The sequence below is a fragment of the Hakea prostrata genome, chromosome 7 (genome assembly GCF_041222555.1).
Source record: "Hakea prostrata isolate BN-2017 chromosome 7, UWA_Hpros_2, whole genome shotgun sequence".
In the NCBI taxonomy this organism is placed as follows: Eukaryota; Viridiplantae; Streptophyta; class Magnoliopsida; order Proteales; family Proteaceae; genus Hakea; species Hakea prostrata.
In genome coordinates, this window is record NC_142606.1 from 2,513,061 (window position 1) to 2,535,945 (window position 22,885).

Here is a 22,885-nt window from a genome sequence, read left to right on the forward strand (position 1 = left end):
ATGAAACAAGCGAAAGGAGGGAGAGAGGGAAGGAAGAAAGAGAAGATTGAGGAGGTTATTGAATTGCAAGAGATGGGAGAGCAGGAGGGACGAGATGGAGAGAAAGAAGAGAGATGGGAATTTATGAAAACTCCACCTTAAGATGCGGTGAAAATACAGCCAAACAGAATTTCGTTTTAGGAAACAAAATTAAAAGCCGTTAAAATTGTGTGTTGGGATGTGAGTAAATCTGTTTTAATAAGGCTGGTTGATCTTAATTTGATTCTATATTTTCACATGTTTCAGTTCGCAAGTTTAGCTGTTGAGGTTAAAAAGGCAGAATAATCCGCTTGGAAGATCTCCTCCACCTCCTCTGGGCGATGAATTTTTAGTTATCTTCACTAGCTAAAAAGGGAGCTTGTATTACTGGAAATTTATAGATTAAGTTACAATTAATTACATTTGATATTTTCTCTAGTGTAAATAAAAATATTATGAATCTCTCGATTTCACCTCATACTCATAAATCTACAAATTCACCTTTTTAGTGTAAAAAGATGAATCTCTAGGAATCTAAAGATTTTCACAACCAAACAAGTATAAATCTCACATTCATGCATGAATCCAAAGATGTCAACTCTCTGGATTCATGTAACCAAATAGGCCACTTAAGCTAAATAAGGCAACTATGCAATGGCAAAGCCAGAATAATCTGCTTGGAGGAAATCCTCTACCTCCTGTGGAGGAACCGGAAAGACTGTCGATGAATTTTTAGTTATCTTTACTTGCTAAAAAGGGAGCTCGTGTTACCGGAAATGAATAGATTAAGTCACAATTAATTACATTTGATATTTTCTCAAGTGTAAATAAAAATATCATGAATCTATATTTTCATGTTTTTAGTGTAAAAATATGAATCTCTATATTTCATGAATCTATAGATTTTCACAACCAAACGGGTATAAATCTCACATTCATGAATCCAAAGATTATTACCCAAAAAAAATTGAATCCAAAGATTTCAAATCTCTGAATTCATGTAACCAAACAGGCCTTAATGAATGGCTTAAGCTAAATAAGGCAACTATGCAATGGCAAAGCCAGAATAATCCACTTGGAGGATCTCCTCTACCTCCTATTGGGGAACTGGAATTTTTAGTTATCTTTACTTGCTAAAAAGGGAGCTCATGTTACCCAAAATTTATGGATTAAGTCACAATTAATTACATTTGATATTTTCTCAAGTGTAAATATATAAAAATATCATGAATCTCCCATACCAATAAATCTATATATTCACCTTTTTAGTGTAAAAAGATGAATCTCTAGATTTCATGAATCTAGAGATTTTCACAATCAAACGGGTATAAATCTCACATTCATGAATCCAGAGATTTAAAATAAGTCTCTCGATTCGTGTAACCAAATAGGTCAATGAATGACTTAAGCTAAATAAGGCAAATATGCAATGGCAAAGCCAAAATAATCCTCATGGAAGATATCCTCTACCTCCTGTGAGGGAACTGGAAAGAATATCCATGAATTTTTAGTTATCTTTACTTGCTAAAAAGTGAGCTCATGTTACCGGAAATTTATAGATTATGCCACAATTAATTACATTTGATATTTTCTACAATAATACTAATACTAAATTATTACCATTGAAAGAATTGCTTAATTGGTAAGACTATCACCTCTTAGTGAGGAGATACTATTGGGTTTGATTTTACCTGATGGTATATTATGTAATATCCACATATTTAATGTATAAAAATCATTAAGATCTGAAAGTTGGAACATGGTTTGATAAAATTTTAATTCGAAAAATTATCTAAAGAGAGTACATTATCTATTCAAAAAAAAAAAAAAAAATTTTTACATGGCATTTACTATTATTGGAGTGAAACTAATGACCACCCACTATTATGTTCTAAATTATATAGCACCGCATGAAAAATTACAATTACTACAGTTAAAGTTTTACTATTAAACAGTGGGTAAAATTACCTATATGCCCTTACAACCATTTAACTCATTTAAATTTTGAAATACAAATTATCCAAATGCCCCTTGGTAGTAAAATGACTTTATTGCTCCCTCATTCGATGGGTGAAAAGATTCTTCCTACCCCTTGACTACCTGAAGACACTTGTCATGACCAGCTCCTTACTAGAAATCAAGAAGGAAAAAACAGAAGATAGGAAAGGAGTGGTACAAGGAGATCAGTGAGGTAATCAATGAAGTCGGGAACATCTTCAACAAAATCCATATTCATAGGCCATTGCTGATCTTTGGTTCCAGAGAATTAGAGATGGAAAATTTGAAGAACTAGATTGCTTCCAATTCTTTAACAATGGATGTATTTTTTTTCTTCAACGATAAGCTTCCAAGTTTTATACATAAAAGACCTACGAGTCTAAAAGTAAATAACATTTATTCTATCCAAAAATAAAATAAAAAATAAAATAAATACATAACATTTATACATCAAAGTCATTGACATCCTGACTTGAGGAAAATATCCACTTGTTTTTTCTTTTTCTTTTTTTTTTTTCTTTTTTTTTCTATTTTATTGGTCAAAATGTCCGCTTATTTTATTATGGATGCGCATGCGCCTCGCCCAGAGTTATCTAATTTATGAGAGAGAGAGAGAAAGGAATTGAAACCAAAATTATTTTATACATGACAAATAATACAACAACGATTATGAAAACCAGATTCATCTATACGAACTGAAAATCATCAGATCAAGAAGTGGGGAAGAATTCAGACATGATACTGTTCCAGTTGAACATCCTTGCTCGTAAGAGGCTCATAGTCTCCAAGATATACCTCAAGATGATCGGCCAAGCAAGACTTGTCGATGCTTTCATGGCGATACGATTTGCAGACGAAGTAGAACACAGACTGAACCACAAGCCCAAACAGAAACAACACCAGTAGCAAAAAGAGGCAAACCATCCCATACAAAACCCTACTTCCCATTCCCAATTGCTCACCGTGCACCACCAACTTCTCAAATCCTGTCTGTACGAATACAAAAGCAAGATTCAATTTCACAAATATTGCACAGGCAAGCCATTTTTTCCCCTTAATCAAGTCCTGGCTTTTCTTCATAGCTTCGATTCCTTTGAAATCTTCTAAAACAGAAATCACCGAAGCCAAGTGCCAGACAACACTGATATATACAATTCCAGAGAAGTAGAGAGCAAGAAGACAGATAAGAAGAACTTCCTTTCCAGTTCCAGGAGCGACGGTGATAATAGCTAGAACAAAGAAGAACGCTGCAAAAACGTTGTAGAGGAAAACGATAATGAAGTTCCATAAGAAGGTGACCATGAGGCGTTTCCACACCTTAGGAACAACGGTCATGACCTTCTTGAAGCTTAGTTCTTTAGAAGTGTAAATAGAAGCTACGGTGTAGACGATAGCAGAGGTTGAGAGAAGTGAGAAGATGAGGAAGAAAACTAAATAGGCTGCTTTGAAGAGCCAGAAAGTAGTCCATTCTGAAGAGATTCGATCGCTGAGACGATAATAAGAAACTGTGCCAGAACGAGTGCCATCCAAGGCTACTTTGTTTCGGATGATTTTGGAGAAGATGACTTCAGAGATTTGAATATGAGCTAAGAAGATGAAACTGAGGGGAAGAATGAGTGAAAAGGTGATTTTGCTGAAAATTTTTCTCCAATTGATGATAATCTTGCAGGATTCCTTGTAGATCCCAAACAAACCTAGAAACTGAAGCTCTTCTGGTTCTCTATCCATTGTTTTTCTCTTGCTGGTTCTTGAGATTTCACTTCTTCTTTGCTTACCCTGCAACGAGGCTTGTCTCTGCTCTTATCTGGTGTCTATGTTTTTATCGATGAGGACTTTGGGTCATCAAAATACCCTTTGACTTTTATTTAACTACAAAATAGACTGCCTTCAAACGTGCGTTGTGGGCAAAGACTAACTTGGAATAGATTCAGTGCTTGTGGTCGTAGTTTATAACCAAAGAACCTATGATATTTCGAAACAGATTGGAATCTATGATGATATAGTTGGAAATATTGAAAAGCCAGGGTATACTTACGGAAATGAAATGCCTCCAGATTTGCGAAGTTGGCAATTGCTGACTGAGTCGTCCAATAACCCACCCGGGTCAGGGGTTTCTGAGAAGTTTCAGAGTCGTTTTTCTTCTCCAATCTGAGTCAAGTCAACACGTTCGTTGTTACCGTAACGATTGGAAAACCAAAACTAAATTAAATTACTAAAGTGACCTTGTTTTTGAAGGTGTCATTCAAGTCAACGTTCAAAAATGTTGGACGTACACTATGACGTGGATTTTGAATATTATATCCGTTGAAAATTGAAAAACTAATCTTTATTGCCCACTTGACGACCAGAATGAGGTTATCCATTGAACTGATGAGTTTTAAAATTCAGAATTCGATAGGAAACCCTAGAAAATGAAATGAGAATGATGTTTCCGCGTTTTGTCTTGGTTGCGTGAATTGGGGGATTAGGTTTTAGGGTTTTGTGAATGGAGAATGGGGTTTTAGGGATTCTAGAAAAATCTCAGAATCAAGTATATGAACAAAGGAAGTGCAAAAACGAAAAGTGAATCAAGGTCCCACCGGGATTCGAACCCAGGTCGCTGGATTCAAAGTCCAGAGTGCTAACCACTACACCATGGAACCGAGCTCACAGGCGTGTACAGAAATGAAATATTTTTTTATTTAAATACTTAAACATTCCCTTGCTTTTCCTTCTACATGAGAAAGCTTATATATATCATGATGAGGTTGGGCTGGCCCAAACTCAATTGACCCAAGGAGTTTTCCATAACAAGGAAAAAGGATAAGAAAGATTTGACAGAGCTGTAACTGTCTATCCCTAAATCTCTGAAACTAGATTTGGTCATGGAGTTATACTCAGACTTAAATACCATTGTCAATAACAACAACTTAAATGTGACACACAGCAAGTACCCTGCAAAGGATGAAGCTCCTGTATAGACCTTATTAACTCATGGCATCAAGTACGCACACCAAACCTACTTTCAGTGTTCAAAGCTCTACAACCTTTTTAGTTTTACTCAAGCTGTGGGCTTTCGCTGACTTGCTCATTGAAGCCAAACCCCCTGCCACACCTGTTAGGCTCGTTGTTTTGGATAGACCTGTAAATGGATAGTCGAAATTCGCCTCCGAATTCGTATTCGTATTCGTTTAAGGGTATCCGTATCCGTCCACTAAGCAACCGGATTCGGATTTGGATAATTGCTTATTGGATCGGATAATATCCGGATAGAGTAAAGTATTTAACATTTTTTTCTTTAAAAATGGATGATAATCGAATTCGGATACCGATAATCGGATTCGGATAGTGGTATTCAGTAATCGGAAATTAGAAATTTATTAAAAAAAATGACAATTATCAATCAATAATCAGATAGTTTATCGGATCGGATTATTATCGGAGATCTGATAAAGTTTCGGATTCGAATTCGGATGCCTTCTCTAAATTTTTGCCGGATTCGGATAGCGGATTTGCTAATCGGATTCGGATACTGGTATATCCGAGCCGAATCCAATCCGTTTACAGGTCTAGTTCTGAAAGTTAGTTCAGCTTGCATAGACAAATTCGTTAATAACTACTTAAAATGACATATAAACCCTTGAACCCCTTATTTGAAGAAATTTATGGAAGAATCTCCAATAACACCTTTCTTGACTAATTTATGATTGAATACTAACCAATATGTTAGTTTAAGAGCTATAGAATTTTTTTTGTTTGGTCAATAATAATCTCTCCAGGTTAAAATTTCTGGAGGCAATAACAGTAGTTCCACAATGAAATTCGTATAGACTGATTTTGGTTTTTCTCAACTTGGTCTTAATGAGCAGAGTCGCAAACCATCCTCTAGGGAGTTTTCAAATTATTTTTTTATCCAAACAATGACATTAGATTAGCCAAAGCTGGGTTGAAATACCCAACAAAATAAGATATATTGTTTAACATTCAAAAAAGTGGTTGTAACCATCAAAAACTTTAGAAATACCTAACAATCTAGATCCTTTAACCAATAAATCAGCATTACGAGAGCTGTCAATTAGGCTTCATACCTACATCGCTAATGTCAGATTTATTATCAAATGAATAAAAAATTATTGTTGGCTTTGTTTATGTGAAGTGATTAGTGTAGACAGTTGACACAGAGAAAGCTCCAGTTTCATTAAAAATTATCATTCTCTCTATACAAAATCTGTTTTTTTCTTTTTCCTTTCAAATCTGAAGGAGATTAGATGCAATTAAGAAACGCAGAGAATCCATCTTGTACCCTTACTTTTATTATCCTTAAATAATTGTTAGCTTCATCTCCCAAAAAAGATAACAGATGTGAATGTTTATAATTATAACCTAGAAATGCTTTGCTCAGTTCTAATCTTTGTGCAATCCATTAGAGGATTCCTAGTTAACTGTTTCATTCACCAGTTAATGATAATCCTCAAGTGAGTCCATTCCTGGAGTATTCAATAGTTCCTTGAAGTACAGAAGACAAAAGATTGCAATGGGAAAATTATAGGATACAAACTGGAGAGATTACAGACAAATTGATTGTTCACCACTTCCAGAAAACATTTGAACCAGACTTGCACTTATCCTTCTCTTCACAGTCTAGTTCTAAATCATCTGAAATGAATGGTACTTTTGCAATGGGAAAATTCATTCAAAGTAATAGGATACAAACTGGAGAGATTACAGACATATTGATTGTTCACCACTTCCAGAAAACATTTGAACCACACTTGTACTTATCCTTCCCTTTACATTCTAGTTCTAAATCATCTGAAATGAATGGTACTTTCTGCATCACCCTAGTAAAGGAAATAAAGATTAAACTCAGATAAACATAATTAACAATTAAACACAACAAAGATTCACAAAACAGAACAGTAATTCAAACCTTTTGCTTGGCAAGATCTTGACAGCCGGTGAAGGTCTCAGGAAATTTACATGATCCAAACTCAACTGTGTATGCACGCGCGAAGTTTGCTCCACTAGTGGCTTACCTCTTCTTGTCGGATTTTGCTTGGGGGCAGTGCTTACGTGGCACTGCTCCAAGCAACCAACGGTTAGATTTTCATTTAGATGCCTAGATTAAATCTCCATTGTCCATTATCAGCATGTGCATTAAACCCCAATTAAGTGAGAATAAACCATTTCGATTTATGTTTTAAACGAACCAAACCATATTGAGGTTCAACTCAAACCCATTTCCGCCCAAAATGTTGGTGCTCCGGCAACTGTGATGCACCAAACTGCTCCTGCTGCAGCCACAACCAGCGCCGGAAATGGCTCGGCTCAACCCAGGCAGAGACTACAATGCTTCGTCGCAATCGGCTTTCCATTATACATCGTTTCCCTCTGCAGCAATTTCTGAAACCGGAGAGATTCTTGGATTACATCGGAACCAGATTCAGTGAAATACTCAGGTCAGGGTTAGAGTAAGAACTAGAATTAGGATTTGGGGTTGAGCAGTAGGGTTCAAGCTTGGGTTCCACTTTCGGGGTAACGATGTTGTTGTCAGGAAGAAGATTCAGGTACAGATATGAAACTAAAATCCCATCTTGCCTTGTTCCGGTTGAAATTTCAGGAAGAAAAAAAATGCAACAAAGCAATTGGGTTTCTCAGACAACAAGCTAAGATCCCATCTTTGTAGAAATCTTACTAAAACAAAAGCAAAAAAATATCTTGAAATGAGCAGCTGGGTGTCCCAAGAAAGATCACATCTCGTGCTAATGTAGCTTGTGATAGAAATCTTGCAAAAGGAAATTTTGGCGGCAAATTTGCCCTCTTTTCTGCTTCCGTAACTGAAAATGTAAGAGTGAATTTTGTGACTGAAAAGCCAAAGAATGCAGTTAAAGGTGATGACGGAGAAACACATGAGAGAAAATCTAAGAACCCGGTTAAGGCGCTGGTTGTACCTGCAGGCAGAGCAGCTTGGTTCATCGTCACCAGAGCACCGAAGCTTTGGGCCGAAATGGTGGACCCGTTCTAATGCAATCAAAATTGAAGAAACATGGATTTGATTTGAACCTCAGATGGTTCAGTTCGTTTGAAACATAAATCGAAACGGTTTATTCTCACTTAAGTTGGGATTTAATGCACATGCTAATAATGTACAATCGAGATTTAGTCTAAGCATCTAACTGAAAATCCAACCGTTGGCTGCTTGGAGCAATGCCACGTAAGCATTGCTCCCAAGCAAAATCTCTTCTTGTCATTCAGTTCCTTCATAAACATTCATGTTTAATTTTAAGCTTCAGTACTAAGAATGATTTAACAAAATCAATCTTGAAAATTTCCTAGTAGAGGGTACATAAACAAATCCATATCACCAAATGAAAAGCAATAAAACCTCCTTTTGTGGCTAGATCTACAAACTTTTGTGTAATATATAAAAATTTATGCTTTATATAATTTACTTCTAAGATTAGAAACTATGATCTTGATTGGCGGTAATGAGAATGATGAAACACACAGGAACACAGCAATAATCATCGGCGCACCTTGTTAGCTTTGCTTTTCTCAAGGTATTCTTCGATGACTCCGGCATTGGCCGAGGCACTGGAGGTGGCACCAGCAAAAAGAGCAGCTGCAAGGAAAACAAATGCAGCCCTTCTTCCCTCACTAGCTCCTATAACTTTCTGGTTGTCAGAAACTATCTTGATCTGTTGAGCCTTGATCACTGGCAATTTAGGACCTGAAAAAGATGAAGAAGCGACTGAGGGAAGCTTCCAGTTAACATCCGACGATGCAGTGACAAAGATCGCATAACTACATGCCAATACACTGTAATTAACAGCTGCCATTGCTTCAAAATGAGTTTCTGAAGGAAACAGAGTGATCTGGGTAGTTATTATTTCTCTCTTCCTATCTGTATTACGGATTTGATTTAGGTGACATGGAAGGGGAAGATGATGCTTTATTTGTCACCATTTCCCCACAATCAAATTTGACTGGTAGGTTTCAGAGAACCTTTAATCTTGTGGGTCAGCAGAAGCTTTTTGAATTCTGAACTTTAAATGGAAGAGGAAAAAAATTCAAATCTAAAGATGGGATATGTAAACTTTGATGTGTATTAACACAGTTGCAACCCCAACTTCAATTAAACCACTGTTGTGTATTGACATGTAATCAAATTTTCTGATGATGATTTCTCTTGTTCTCCAGCCGATAACAGAGCAGGATTTGGCTTTCCAAAGAAAGTCTGAGGGAGAGGCCGACCGGAGAGTTGCAGCACCCCACAGCCAGCGAGAGCGGAGGGGCCGGAGGAGGACGCGCCCAAGAAGGGAGGGGCCGAGAGGAAGGACGCGAAGACGGGGAACGAGAACGGCACGGGAAGACCCCCGGATTGGAGCCACGGGGAGAGAGCCGGCACAGCGAACCGGGGCGGCAACCGAGGGCAAGAGCCGAGCGCAAGGGCCCTCTGCTTGAAGAGGATGGTTTGGTCAATCCCCCGGCCGAAACGACCGGATGTCTTGGGCTCTTGTCCCCTCTTATTGTCTCCTTGCAAAAAAAAAAAAATTCTGATGGTCTGCTGCCATTGTTTAAATAGCAAGCAACAGAGACAGTTGCCCTCTGCTTGAAGAGGTATGTGATTTGAATCCCTGTAACATAAAATGGGGATGTGCGTATCTGATTAAATCGTTTTCTTCACAAATTTTCTGTTTTTGATCCAAGAAAATAAAATATAAAGAGATGCACAAACCAACCACTTCCATTGAAATTGTATACAGCTAACCTACAAGAAACAGGCACCAGCGATACAAACATCCGAAAGTCTAAAGCCTAATTGCATATTTTAAGTACGTATGAAGATAAAACACAGCCATGGTCAAATCATTAAGTTTTCCCCACCGGAATTGAATATTGGAATGTACGCTCTTATAAACTTGAAAACATCCCTTTGCTGCAGTGGACTAGAAATTGAAGAGAAAAAAATTCCAAGAAAACCCTAAGACTGTGTTTGTTTGATAGAATAAAAGCAGAGTGGAAAAAATTTTAAAAATCAAATTTTCATTTAAATTCTAAAAGTATAGTTTGTTTGATTGCTTGAGAATGATAAATTAGAGACAATATTATTAAATTAAAAAAAACTAGAAGGCAAGTAACTTCCCAAAGCTCAAAACCAAAAATATTTGGAACTTTATAAAAAATAATAAAAACAAAAAAATAAACCCACAATTAACACTTTTTTCACAAAATTCCTTTAGGCTACGTTTATTTGCTGGAATAAAGGTGGGGTGGGGAAAAAATGATGGAAAAATTCTTGAAAAATGTGTAAATTTCTTACTTTTTCTTTAAATCCTAAAATGCTAAATTGTTTGGTTGCTTAGGGTGGGAAAGTGAGAGTGTCAGGTGATGTAACATCCAATTTTCCCACCCCAAACCATTTTTAACCCCACATTTTTTGTGAGACTTTGTGAAAAAATTGAGAAAAGTAAAATTTAAGACCCACCACTATCACTTTTCCACAAAACTCTTTCTTTTCATTTCCTTCTCCCTCACCTAGGGTGTAAACGGACCGGATTCGGATAATATCCTAACGGTTTTTGACGATTCTATCGGATTCGGATGATAATCGGATAGTTATTTTCTTAAGTAGATTCTTCTAAATGGGCATTAATATAGATTGAATATACATTTTCGACTACCTATTTACATCTTTACCTTTTTATTTGTGAGAGCTAGCTAGGTTTGAAATTTAAGAATTTAACAACTTTGGTAACTAATTTTAGTAGAAAATCTAGAAAAATAAGAATAATAAATCTAAATAAGTAACTTAATCGGATAATTTTATCGGGTAATATTCGATAAGAAAGGGGTATACCATATCCGTATCCTATTAATAATCGGACGGATTCGGATACCCCTAAACGGATGCGGATGCGAATTCGGAAGCGGATTTCGGTTATCCATTTACACCCCTACCCTCACCCCACTACACATGAAACCTAATGTTTTTTTTTTCACCCAACTTTACAAACAAAGGCAGCCTTAGACTGTGTTTGTTTGCTGGAATACAGGTTAGTGGGGGGGGAAAATGTATGGGAAAATTCTTTAAAAAAACAAAATTTTTCTACTTTTCCTAATAACATATATTATTTAGTTGTTTGGGGTAAAAAAGTGAGAGACAAACTTATATGAATCAAGAAAACTTGTCTGGTGAGGTGACAGTTCAACTTTTCTACCCCAAGGCTTTTAAAAACCCTACAATTTGGTGGAATTTTGTGAAAAAAATTTAGAAAAGTAAAAAGTAAAACCCGCCACTACTACTTTTCCACAAAACCCTTTCATTTCCTTCCCTCCTCAGTCCTCCCTCACCTCATTACACATGAGTCTCACATGTTCTTTTTTCCACCCCTTACATTTGTGTGCAAAAGTGGGAAGAGAAAAAAAACATGTTGACCCCATATATAATGGAGAGAGGGAAAAAGGAAAAAAACGACTTTGAAAAGTTTTCTTACCAGAAAAGTTTTCTTGATTTAAAGGAGTTTGTCTCACTTTCCCACCTCAAACAACCAAACAATATAAACTTTTAAGAAAAATTAAAAAAAATTAATTTTACAAAGAATTTTCCCACCTCACCTTTATTCCAACAAACAATCGCTACCTTATTTTCTTTCATACCACTACACATGTGACCTACATTTTTTTTTCCCACACCACCTTTCTTTGACATTTGCAAAGAAAAGTAGCCTCAAAAAAATTGTATTATTTGTGAAAAAAGTGTTTATTGTAAATTTCACATTTTACTTTTTCACTTTTTTCCACAAAATCCTACACATTTTGTAGGATTTTAAAAAAATTTGAAGTAAAAAAATAGACTTAACCACTCACTAAACAAGTTCCTTAATTTAAGAAAATTTTTATCTAACTTTCCTACCACAACCAAAAACAATCTACACTTTTAAAATTAAAAAAAAAAAAAAAAATTTAACCCCACATTTATTCCAAGAAACAAACAAAGCCAGCCTGTGTGCCGCAGAGCAATCCTAGTTCCTCGCAATAAATCCAAATTCATTCCTAAGAAAAACCACACTAAGTCATCAATGGAAATGCTCAAGAAGATAAGCACTGCATAGACATTGTTGGACGAATGAAAATCTTTATCTGCTTCAAACTTCAACAACTAAACAGAATTTATTCGTTTACACAACCACACAAAAATTGGAAAAAGGCCAAGTAGGAGAGACTGCTCCCCAACCATAACCAGATATTAAGGAGCAATCCTACCCTGTCAATGCACTGAACCCAACTCCGTGGCAAGAAACAGAAAATCAAAACTAAGAAAAAGCAATTGACAAAACATCCCTTAAAAGACATAAAGGAATAGTAAAACAGGGGAAGGGGATGCCTGCAAAAGAGCCCCATTCCCATAGATAACCAAGAAACATTTCGTATGACAAAATCAGAGACAGCCTGAACTTTAATGGTCAGATTCAATATAGATCAGCATGAATGCATCAGACAGGGATAACTGTTCTATAAATTCTCCTCATCCTCAACGTTTTTAAGCCATGCCAATCTAAATGAGAATGATAATTTCTGCATCACCCTAGTAAAGAAAATAAAGATTAAACTCAGATAAACATAATTAACAATTAAACACAACAAAGATTCACAAAACAGAACAGTAATTCAAACCTTTTGCTTGGCAAGATCTTGACAGCCGGTGAAGTTCTCAGGAAATTTACATGATCCAAACTCAACTGTGTATGCACGCGCGAAGTTTGCTCCACTAGTGGCTTACCTCTTCTTGTCGGATTTTGCTTGGGGGCAGTGCTTACGTGGCACTGCTCCAAGCAACCAACGGTTGGATTTTCATTTAGATGCCTAGATTAAATCTCTATTGTCCATTATCAGCATGTGCATTAAACCCCAATTAAGTGAGAATAAACCATTTCGATTTATGTTTTAAACGAACCGAACCATATTGAGGTTCAACTCAAACCCATTTCCGCCCAAAGCGCCGGTGCTCGGCAACCGTGATGCACCAAACGCCCGGCAGCCACAACCAGCGCGAAATGGCTCGGCTCAACCAGCGAGACTACAATGCTCGCGCAATCGGCTTCCATTATACATCGTTCCTCGCAGAATTTCGAAACCGGAGAGATTCTGGATTACATCGGAACCAGATCGTGAAATACCAGTCGGGGTTAGAGTAAGAACCGACTAGGATTTGGGGTTGAGCAGTAGGGTTCTCGAGGGGGTTCAAGCTGGGTTCCACTTCGGGGTAACGATGTTGTTGTCAAGAAGAAGATTCAGGTACATATATGAAATTAAAATCCCATCTTGCCTTGTTCCGGTTGAAATTTCAGGAAGAAAAAAAATGCAACAAAGCAATTGGGTTTCTCAGACAACTAGCTAAGATCCCATCTTTGTAGAAATCTTACTAAAACAAAAACAAAAAAATATCTTGAAATGAGCAGCTGGGTGTCCCAAGAAAGATCACATCTCGTGCTAATGTAGCTTGTGATAGAAATCTTGCACAAGGAAATTTTGGTGAAATAGTTAGTTGCAGAGCTTGGAAAGTGTGGCGGCAAATTTGCCCTCTTTTCTGCTTCTGTAACTGAAAAAGTAAGAGTGAATTTTGTGACTGAAAAGCCAAAGAATGCAGTTAAAGGTGATGATGGAGAAACACATGAGAGAAAATCTAAGAACCCGGTTAAGGCGCTGGTTGTACCTGGAGGCAGAGCAGCTTGGTTCATCGTAGCCGGAGCGAGCACCGAAGCTTTGGGCCGAAATGGTGGACCCGTTCTAATGCAATCAAAATTGAAGAAACATGGATTTGATTTGAACCTCAGATGGTTCGGTTCGTTTGAAACATAATCGAAACGGTTTATTCTCACTTAAGTTGGGATTTAATGTACATGCTAATAATATACATTCGAGATTTAGTCTAAGCATCTAAATGAAAATCCAACCGTTGGCTGCTTGGAACAGTGCCACGTAAGCACTGCTCCCAAGAAAAATCCCTTCTTGTCATTCAGTTCCTTCATAAACATTCATGTTTAATTTTAAGCTTCAATACTAAGAATGATTTAACAAAATCAATCTTGAAAATTTCCTAGTAGAGGGTACATAAACAAATCCATATCACCAAATGAAAAGCAATGAAACCTCTCTTTTGTGGCTAGATCTTCAAACTTTTGTGTAATATATAAAAATTTATGCTTTATATAATTTACTTCTAAGATTAGAAACTATGATCTTGATTGGCGGTAATGAGAATGATGAAACACACAGGAACACAGCAATAATCATCGGCGCACCTTGTTAGCTTTGCTTTTCTCAAGGTATTCTTCGATGACTCCGGCATTGGCCGAGGCACTGGAGGTGGCACCAGCAAAAAGAGCAGCTGCAAGGAAAACAAGTACAGCCCTTCTTCCCTCACTAGCTCCTATCGCTTTCTGGTTGTCAGAAACTATCTTGATCTGTTGAGCCTTGATCACTGGCAATTTAGGACCTGAAAAGATGAAGAAGCGACTAAGGGAAGCTTCCAGTTAACATCCGACGATGCAGTGACAGAGATCGCATAACTACATGCCAATACACTCTAATTAACAGTTGCCATTGCTTCAAAATGAGTTTTTGAAGGAAACAGAGTAATCTGGGTAGTTATTATTTCTCTCTTCTTATCAGTATTACGGATTTGATTTAGGTGACATGGAAGGGGAAGATGATGCTTGATATTTATGTGTGGTTGGAGTGTGGATAAGGTGAGATTTCCTCACGATGATTGGTACTTCATTTGTCACCATTTCCCCACAATCAAATTTGACTGGTAGGTTTCAGAGAACCTTTAATCTTGTGGGCCAGCAGAAGCTTTTTGAATTCTGAACTTTAAATGGAAGAGGAAAAAATTTCAAATCTAAAGATGGGATATGTAAACTTTGATGTGTATTAACACAGTTGCAACCCCAACTTCAATTAAACCACTGTTGTGTATTGACATGTAATCAAATTTTCTGATGATCTGCTGCCATTGTTTAAATAGCAAGCAAGAGACAGTTGCCCTCTGCTTGAAGAGGTATGTATTTTGAATCCCTGTAACATAAAATGGGGATGTGCGTGATGTGCGTGTCTGATTAAATCCTTTCATTACAAATTTTCTGTTTTTGATCCAAGAAAAGAAAATGTTAGGTTTTTCTATTAAAATTTATATTAAGATTTAAAATTAATTTGCATTTCTTTTATTTTAAATATTTTGTTAGTGTGTGGGACCCATGAGGTAAGGGTGGTAATGAGGCACCATGAGTAAAGGAGGCCTTCAGACCTGGTTATGAGGCCTTCAGACATTGGTCAGGGTCTTAATAGTCTTGATCGGGTTCGTGGTGGGGTTACTTAAAGGGTGGAATTTACTTCAATTCTAACTCTTGACCATCAATTCTCATTTCAACTTCATGACCATTCATGGCCATTACCATGAGTGAGGTTGAGGTTATTGAATGGATTAAATCCTAAATCCAATTCATGACTTAAGAATCTAAGGGGTGTAAGATGAGGGGCTATATAAACCCAAATCCTTACAGTGGGGCGGAAACACTCATCACTCACATGTTGTTTATAAAGTATTTTTTCTGAGTTGTTTAAGTGTTGTTCAGCTTTTGGCCCTTGAAAGGATTAGAAGAACTTATTCATCTTCTAGTTGGAGGTTGCTTTATCTTGGAGGTGGTGGTACGAAGAACCTTTGGTAGTAGAGTGCATCAATTACCTTAAAGATAGCACTCAAGGTGTGACTCAACTTCATTGATCGGTGGTTCATTCTGTTGCAACTTCAAGCTCTCCGGAATGACTAAGGATTGGCTAAGGATCTTCATCTTTTAATTGTGTTACAATTTCACTTTTTGTATTTTGTAGAATTTGTAATACATTTACCCCAACAGAAAATATAAAGAGATGCACAAACCAACCACTTACATTGAAATTGTATACAGCTAACTTACAAGAAACAGGCTTCATACAAACATCCTAAAGTCTAAATCCTAATTGCATATTTTAAGTACATATTAAGGAAAAACACAGCCATGGTCAAATCATTAAGTCTTCCCCACCGGGATTGAATATTGTAATGTACGCTCTTATAAACTTGAAAATATCCCTTTGCTGCAGTGGACCTAAAATTGAAGAGAAAAAGATTCCAAGAAAATCCTAAGGCTGCGTTTGTTTGCTAGAATAAAGGCGAGGTGAAAAAAATTTTGAAAAAACAAATTTTTCTTTAAACCCTAAAAGTATGGTTTGTTTACTTTACTTGAGAGTGAAAAATTATAGATAATATTCTTAAATTATGAAAAACTAAAAACTAAGACCCATAGTTAACATTTTCTCACAAAATTCCTTTAGGCTACATTTGTTTGCTGGAATAAAGGTGGGGTGGGAAAAAAGGATTGGAAAATTCTTGAAAAAATTGTATATTTCTTACTTTTCATTTAAATCATAAAATGTTAGATTGTTTGGTTGCTTGGGGGAAAAGTGGGAGAAACTTGTCTGTTGAGGTGATAACTCAACTTTCCCACCTCATGCCATTTTAAAACCCCACATATTTGGTGAAACTTTGTGAAAAAATTAGGAAAAATAAAAAGTGAAATACTCCCCTATCACTTTTTCACAAAACCCTTTCATTTCCTTTCCATTCACCCCACTACACATGAGATCCACATATTTTTTTTCCAACTCTTTTTTCCCACCCCACCTTTGCAAACAAACAAAGCCTAATTGTTTGATGGAATAAAGATTGGTGGGAAAAAATGTGTGGGAAAAATTTACTTTTCCTAAACATGTATATTATTTGGTTTTTTTTTTTTTGGTAAAGTATTATTTGGTTGTTTGAGGTGAAAAAGGAAGAGACAAACTTTTTTGAATAAAGAAAACTTGTCTGGTTAGATGGTAGTCCAACTTTCCAACCCTAAGGTGTTTTCAAACCCCTGCAAATTTGGTGGAATTTTGTAAAAAAATTTTAAAAAATAAAAAGTAAAACCCACCATTATAACTTTTCCGTAAAATCTTTTCATTTCCTTCCCTTTTCCCTCACCTCATTATGCATAAGATCCACATGTTTTTTTACCCACACACAAATGTGAAGAGAGTAAAAAAAAGTGAAAAAAACATGTAAATCCCATGTATAGTGGAATGAGGAAAAGAAAAAGAAAAAATTTTGTGAAAAATAATAATGATAGGTTCTACCTTTTACTTTTCCAAACTTTTTCACAAAATCCGACTAACTTTTTTGGATTCTAGAAAGCCATTGGGTGATAAAGAAATTTTCTTAATTCAAGGAAATTTATTTCTCACTTTCCCACCCCCAAACAATCAAACAACCAAACGATATACACTTTTAAGAAATAGTAAAAAAATTTAACTTTTTAAATAATTTTCCCACCCCACCTTTATTCCAACAAACAAAGACAGTCTTATTTTCTTTCATTCTCCCTCACCCCCACTGCACATGTAGCTTACATATTTTTTTACCACACAACCTTTGCTTGATTTTATTTTTTTTTTGGTAAACAGCACAACCTTTGTTTGATAGCTGCAAACAAAAGTGGCCTTAAAAAATTGTGTTACTTGTGAAAAAATGTTAGATTATAAATCACACACATTTTGTAAGATTTTAAAAAATTTGAAGTGAAAAAATAGACATACCACTCACTAAACAAGTTCCTAAATTTAAGAAAATTTATCTCTTAACTTTTCCACCACAAACAATCAACACTTAAGATTTTAAAAAAAATAATTGTTTTTGAATTTCTCTATCGTTTTTTTCTTTCACCCACGTTTATTCCAACCAACAAACAAACACAGCCTGAGTGCCTGCAAAAACCATTAGAAATCCAAATTCACTTCCAAGAAAAACCATATAAGTAATCAATGGAAATGCTCAAGAAGATAAGCACTGAATAGACATTGTTGGACGAATGAAAATCTTTCTGTTTCAAACTTCAACTAAACAGAATTTATTCGTTTACACAACCACACAAAAATAGGAAAAAGGCCAATGTAGGAGAGACTCCTCTCCCCAACCATAACCAGATATTAAGGAGCAATCCTACCCTGCCATTGCACTGAAACCCACCTCCATGGCAAGAAACAGAAAATCAAAAATCAAAACTAAGAAAAAGCAATTGACAAAACATCCCATAAAAGAGATAAAGGAATAGTAAAACAGGGTCAGGGAATGCCTGCAAAAGATCCCCATTCCCATAGATAACCAAGAAACATTTCGTATGACAAAATCAGAGACGGCCTCAAGGGCAACTTTAACGGTCAGATTCAATATAGATCAGCATGAATGCATCAGACAGGGATAACTGTTCTATAAATTCTCCTCATCCTCAACGCTTTTAAGCCATACCAATCTTTCACAATACAACTCAAAAAAAAAAACAAAAAAAAAGTTTAGAAACCCTATTACCAAAGTATGTTCATGCCTCAGACCGTCCTAGTTCATGAATTTCGACACAATGCAAATGAAAGTACTTGCACTTCAGTCAACCATATTATGTGTCATCATCGGCAATATATAGAGTTTAGTAATTTTTTCTATTGAAAGAGATGGAAGGGGAAAAAAGGAAAATAGAAAGACGATACCAATTAATAAGAAAAGAGCCAACAGCAAAGATGTCAGAGTTGATAAGCATCAGCACCAATGAATCAGACAGGGATAACTGTTGATTTCAATATCTCATCATCCATAATGCCGTAGAAAAACTACAGAAAAATAAAGTTCGAAATTTAAAAAGAAAAGGATGCTAAAACAATTTATGCTCAGGAAAAGGAGGAAAAAAAAAACAAATCTGGATATCTAGAGAGGCATCAGCTCTTCCTATTCAACTATAAATCATCATACTCAATCAGTTATTGAGCATTCGAGTCAGAAAATTCATCACTTGGCCTCTTCGAACAAAATTTAAAAAATAACAATAATAAAGAAACGAGGAGGAAAACTGAGAACCTAATTACCCTTGAATCGATAACACTACCCAAGAGGAAACCACCAAAAGACTGTGAAGAAGAAGAAGAAGAGAGCGGAGAGGGAAGAAACAGAAAATTTTGGGGTTTTGTAACCTAAGATCGCAGAACTAGAGAAAAATTGCAAACCAAATTCAAAACATCCAAGAGAGCTAACTAGGGTTTCTGATCTGTCACGGCATAGAGCGTCGAGGGATTTAAATTTATAGGGCTTTGCAGCCGAACGTTAGGGTTAGGGGTGCGGGCCGTGCGGCGGCTGCCAATGAGTCGGGCCGGGTTAGTTTAACCCAACCCAAGGATTTCTTTGCGATAACCCGGTTAGCAGCACGCTAACGCTAAGTGTTTGCCACGTTATCAAGTTAAAATCCAACGGCTTAAATCAAAGATTGGGGGTACTCTTGTAAATATAGTTTTATGAGGTTTTACAAATTTACAAATTTTCAAATCCATGCCGTAAGCACCCAACCCTAACCCTAAGGCCTAAAGGGCGTGTTTAGTAACCTTTTTTCTTTAGAATGATGTTCATGTTCTTAAGGACTATCGTTTTCTTGGGTTTTATTAAAAAACAGTTCTTACAAAAAAATCAATAAATTGTGTTCTTAAAACAATTTTAACTGTTTGAAAAAATCATTAGAAAAACTAAAAATATTATAATGAAAACTAGAAGAAATTAAAAGTTGCTTATGAATGAAGTTTTGGTTGAATGTCCATTTTAAAATAATTTTGATATGTTTTTTTGTTTTTAAGAACGACGAAACAAGTCAAAGTTGTTTTTAAAAACATTCTTAGACGTTAAAATTGGACCAGTTTGTTTCTTAAAAACAAAAGAACGACCCATTTAATCAAAAGTTTCTTGGCATTCTTTGGTGTTCTAGAAAAACACTAAAAATTGTTCTTCCATTACTAATTATAAATGATGGTTCCTTCTTTTTGCTTGTATCATTGAGCATAGACTACTGGTAGGCTCTTTGCAAAGGGACCAGAGAAGAAGAAATGCAATCGTCTCATAAACTCTTTAGAAAGGTTTTTTTTTTTTCTCATTTGAACGCATGGTATGAAAGAACTCAAATATGATGATTAGGAATCCCTCTCTTACTTAAGATTCTTGTTGCCTCACGTAGACGCCGGAGAGGATGCAAAGTTTGTCTATTTCAGTACCAGAGTGCAAAATGTCGACGAAGGGGGAGGCAAAGCTTGTCTATTTCATCTATGGTTAGGGCTGTAACCATAGTTCCATATCGCCGACACGGGGCGACACAACACCCCCAGCGACACCGATAAAACAATAAGTCGACGACATATCGCCCTGTGTCGGCTATATATCGTTTGCCATATATAACAACCTTTCGTTTGTTTTTCGCCGATTTTTCGTTCGCTTTTTGCCAAAGTTACATAGGGACCCTATGTCCGTTGGCAACAATATGTGAAACATGAGCCATACTCAACGTAATTGTATAATGAATTATAAACTTTAGTACATCTCTTTACTAATTGTGTATTTGTGTTCTCTTTGCATATTTACATTAGTTTATATGAATTTTCTAAACTTCTAGTTTTGCTCGCTTATAGCTGGACATGTGCCAATTATAAACTTTAGGTTAAGTGATGTTTTAGGTCAAAATAACATTCTCAATGTGTTTATTGACCTCAAATTAAGTTACACGTTAAATTTCAAGTCAAAATGAGTTGAAATACACTTTTAGCGACATGTCGCCGGACCCTAGCGACACAGGCCAACATGTCGAACCTTGGCTGTGACCATCGTGTGTACAATGAAAATTTTAAAAATGTAATAATAAAAAAGGTCCTGTCACTTAAATCAGATAAGTTCAGGGGCTCCACATGAAAATTTAAAAACTTTGAAGCCAGGAAGTAAATTTACGTAACTACCCTCATTCCTTGGCCGCTCCCACAAAAAAATAGAAAAATTAATCTCGACATTTTTTCTGCTGCGAAACCCCATCTCTTCCCTGGAATTGGCTTGCCGACGATGATGACTGAGAGCAATTCCTCGGGTGGTGCTGCAACTTCTCATCATCAGATGAGCTTCTGTTCTTCTTCTTCCACAAGATAGTTCTGAGGTTCTAGCAAATCCAAATCTTCACTGCTTCCTGGTTCCTATCAAGGTCCAAAAGGACCAAAACCCTCCTCAATAACTGCTTCTGATGAAACCAGAAAACCCTCTCCACCTAATCACTCCGAAATTGACCACTGGTTGTCCAATCATTGACACTGTCCTCGCTGGTGGTATCCCCTGCAACTCAATCACTGAACTCGTTGCCGAGAGCGGCTGTGGCAAAACACAAATCTGTCTCCAACTAGTCCTCTGTGCTCAGCTTCCTGTATCTCATGGAGGACTCAGAGCCTCCTCCCTCTACATTCACTCTGAATTCCATTTTCCCCTTCGCCGCCTCAAACAACTCTCCTTCGCCTTCCGTTCATCTCACCCCCATCTCTTCCCCCCTCGGGATCCTTGTGATTTCATCTTTGTTCGTGCTGTCCAGTCTGCTGAAGAATTACTTGTTCTATTAGACAGAATTGATGCTCTGCTGACAAACCCACCTTCAAAATTACCCGTGAAGTTGATTGTGATTGATTCGATCGCAGCACTCTTTCGTTCAGAATTCGAAAACACCCCGGCCGATCTCAAGCGAAGGTCATCTCTGTTTTTCAGGATTTCAGGGAAATTGAAATCGCAAGCAAAAAGGTATGGACTTGCTGTTGTAGTTACGAATCAGGTTGTCGATGTTGTGGCATCTGATGGTGTTCATGGGCTGAGAGTTGGAAATATGAGGTGCTTGTACTCATCTGGAAGGCAGGTTTGCCCTGCTTTAGGGTTGGCCTGGGCAAACTGTGTAAATTCAAGGTTGTTCTTGTCGAGGGATGATGAGATTGTTGGTAAAGATTCAGGCTTGGAAGATGGAGCTATTGGGGATTCAAATCTTGTGAGGACAAGAAGGAAATTGCAGGTCCTTTTTGCACCCCATTTACCAGAAGCTGCTTGTGAGTTGAAGATTCTGAGAGAAGGGGTTTTTGGAATGAACATGTAAAGATTCCCCCTCCCCCTGTTTGGGTCTATTTTGGTTCTAGTATTTTAAGGACGTCTGAGGCTTGGTTTTGTATCCTTGTTTATGCCCACATAAAGAATTTTGAAATTCAAGTCTTCCTTGCTGGAGTTTTTCCTCACAATTGTGCTGTGCTTGTACTCATCTGGAAGGCAGGTTTGCCCTGCTTTAGGGTTGGCCTAGGCAAACTTTGTAAATTCAAGGTTGTTCTTGTCGAGGGATGATGAGATTGTTGGTAAAGATTCAGGCTTGGAAGATGGAGCTATTGGGGATTCAAGTCTTGTGAGGACAAGAAGGAAATTGCAGGTCGTTTTTGCACCCCATTTACCTGAAGCTGCTTGTGAGTCGAAGATTCTGAGAGAATGGGTTTTTGGAATGAACATGTAAAGATTTTTTTTATTTCCCCTTTGGGTCTATTTTGGTTCTGGTATTTGAAGGACCTCTGAGGCTTGGTTTTGTATCCTTGTTTATGCCCACCAAAAGAATTTTAAATTCAAGTCTTCCTTGCTGAGTTTTCCCCACAATTGTGCTGTGCTTGTACTCATCTGGAAGGCAGGTTTCCCTGCTAGGTTGCCAGGCAAACTTGAAATCAAGGTGTTCTTGCGAGGGATGATGTGATTGTTGGTAAAGATCAGGCTTGGAAGATGGAGCTATTGGGATCAAGTCTGTGAGGACAAGAAGGAAATTGCAGGTCGTTTTTGCACCCCATTTACCTGAAGCTGCTTGTGAGTCGAAGATTCTTAGAGAAGGGGTTTTTGGGATGAAAATGTAATTTGTTTTTTTTTTATTTCCCCTCTGTTTGGGTCTATTTTGGTTCTGGTATT

The 22,885-nt window shown here is 36.9% G+C and overlaps 3 protein-coding genes and 5 non-coding genes across 9 annotated transcripts; 1 reads left to right on the forward strand and 7 right to left on the reverse strand.

Moving 5' to 3' along the window:
- Nucleotides 1–2,634: 2,634 nt before the first annotated feature.
- On the reverse strand, nt 2,635–3,853 carry LOC149008935 (uncharacterized). Its single transcript, XM_089163130.1, has one exon. The coding sequence runs from the start codon at nt 3,742–3,744 to the stop codon at nt 2,746–2,748; it is 999 nt and encodes a 332-aa protein (XP_089019256.1). The 5' UTR covers nt 3,745–3,853; the 3' UTR covers nt 2,635–2,745.
- A 733-nt stretch (nt 3,854–4,586) lies between these two features.
- Nucleotides 4,587–4,658, reverse strand: TRNAQ-UUG (transfer RNA glutamine (anticodon UUG)). Its single transcript has one exon. It is a non-coding gene; the product is annotated as a tRNA-Gln (tRNA).
- A 1,622-nt stretch (nt 4,659–6,280) lies between these two features.
- On the reverse strand, nt 6,281–9,167 carry LOC149008937 (photosystem I reaction center subunit N, chloroplastic-like). 2 transcript variants are annotated; one of them, XM_089162304.1, is made up of 4 exons: nt 8,532–9,167; nt 8,229–8,253; nt 6,926–7,026; nt 6,281–6,826 (listed from the first exon to the last, which is right to left on the reverse strand). In XM_089162304.1, the coding sequence occupies exons 1-4, from the start codon at nt 8,832–8,834 to the stop codon at nt 6,737–6,739; spliced, it is 519 nt and encodes a 172-aa protein (XP_089018430.1). In that variant the 5' UTR covers nt 8,835–9,167; the 3' UTR covers nt 6,281–6,736. The 2 variants fall into 2 exon arrangements, with proteins under 2 accessions (XP_089018430.1, XP_089018429.1); XM_089162303.1 differs by lacking the exons at nt 6,281–6,826; nt 6,926–7,026 and having other exon boundaries at nt 8,161–8,327; nt 8,532–9,163.
- A 9,118-nt stretch (nt 9,168–18,285) lies between these two features.
- Nucleotides 18,286–18,368, reverse strand: LOC149008938 (small nucleolar RNA R38). Its single transcript, XR_016174900.1, has one exon. It is a non-coding gene; the product is annotated as a small nucleolar RNA R38 (small nucleolar RNA).
- An 85-nt stretch (nt 18,369–18,453) lies between these two features.
- LOC149008939 (small nucleolar RNA snoR20a) lies at nt 18,454–18,542 on the reverse strand. The gene has a single exon (XR_016174925.1). It is a non-coding gene; the product is annotated as a small nucleolar RNA snoR20a (small nucleolar RNA).
- A 99-nt stretch (nt 18,543–18,641) lies between these two features.
- On the reverse strand, nt 18,642–18,724 carry LOC149008940 (small nucleolar RNA R38). The gene has a single exon (XR_016174899.1). It is a non-coding gene; the product is annotated as a small nucleolar RNA R38 (small nucleolar RNA).
- Nucleotides 18,725–18,837: 113 nt separating this feature from the next.
- Nucleotides 18,838–18,910, reverse strand: LOC149008941 (small nucleolar RNA snoR64a). The gene has a single exon (XR_016174923.1). It is a non-coding gene; the product is annotated as a small nucleolar RNA snoR64a (small nucleolar RNA).
- Nucleotides 18,911–20,840: 1,930 nt separating this feature from the next.
- Nucleotides 20,841–22,595, forward strand: XRCC3 (homolog of X-ray repair cross complementing 3 (XRCC3)). The gene has a single exon (XM_089162980.1). The coding sequence runs from the start codon at nt 21,162–21,164 to the stop codon at nt 22,044–22,046; it is 885 nt and encodes a 294-aa protein (XP_089019106.1). The 5' UTR covers nt 20,841–21,161; the 3' UTR covers nt 22,047–22,595.
- The last annotated feature ends 290 nt before the right edge of the window (nt 22,596–22,885 follow it).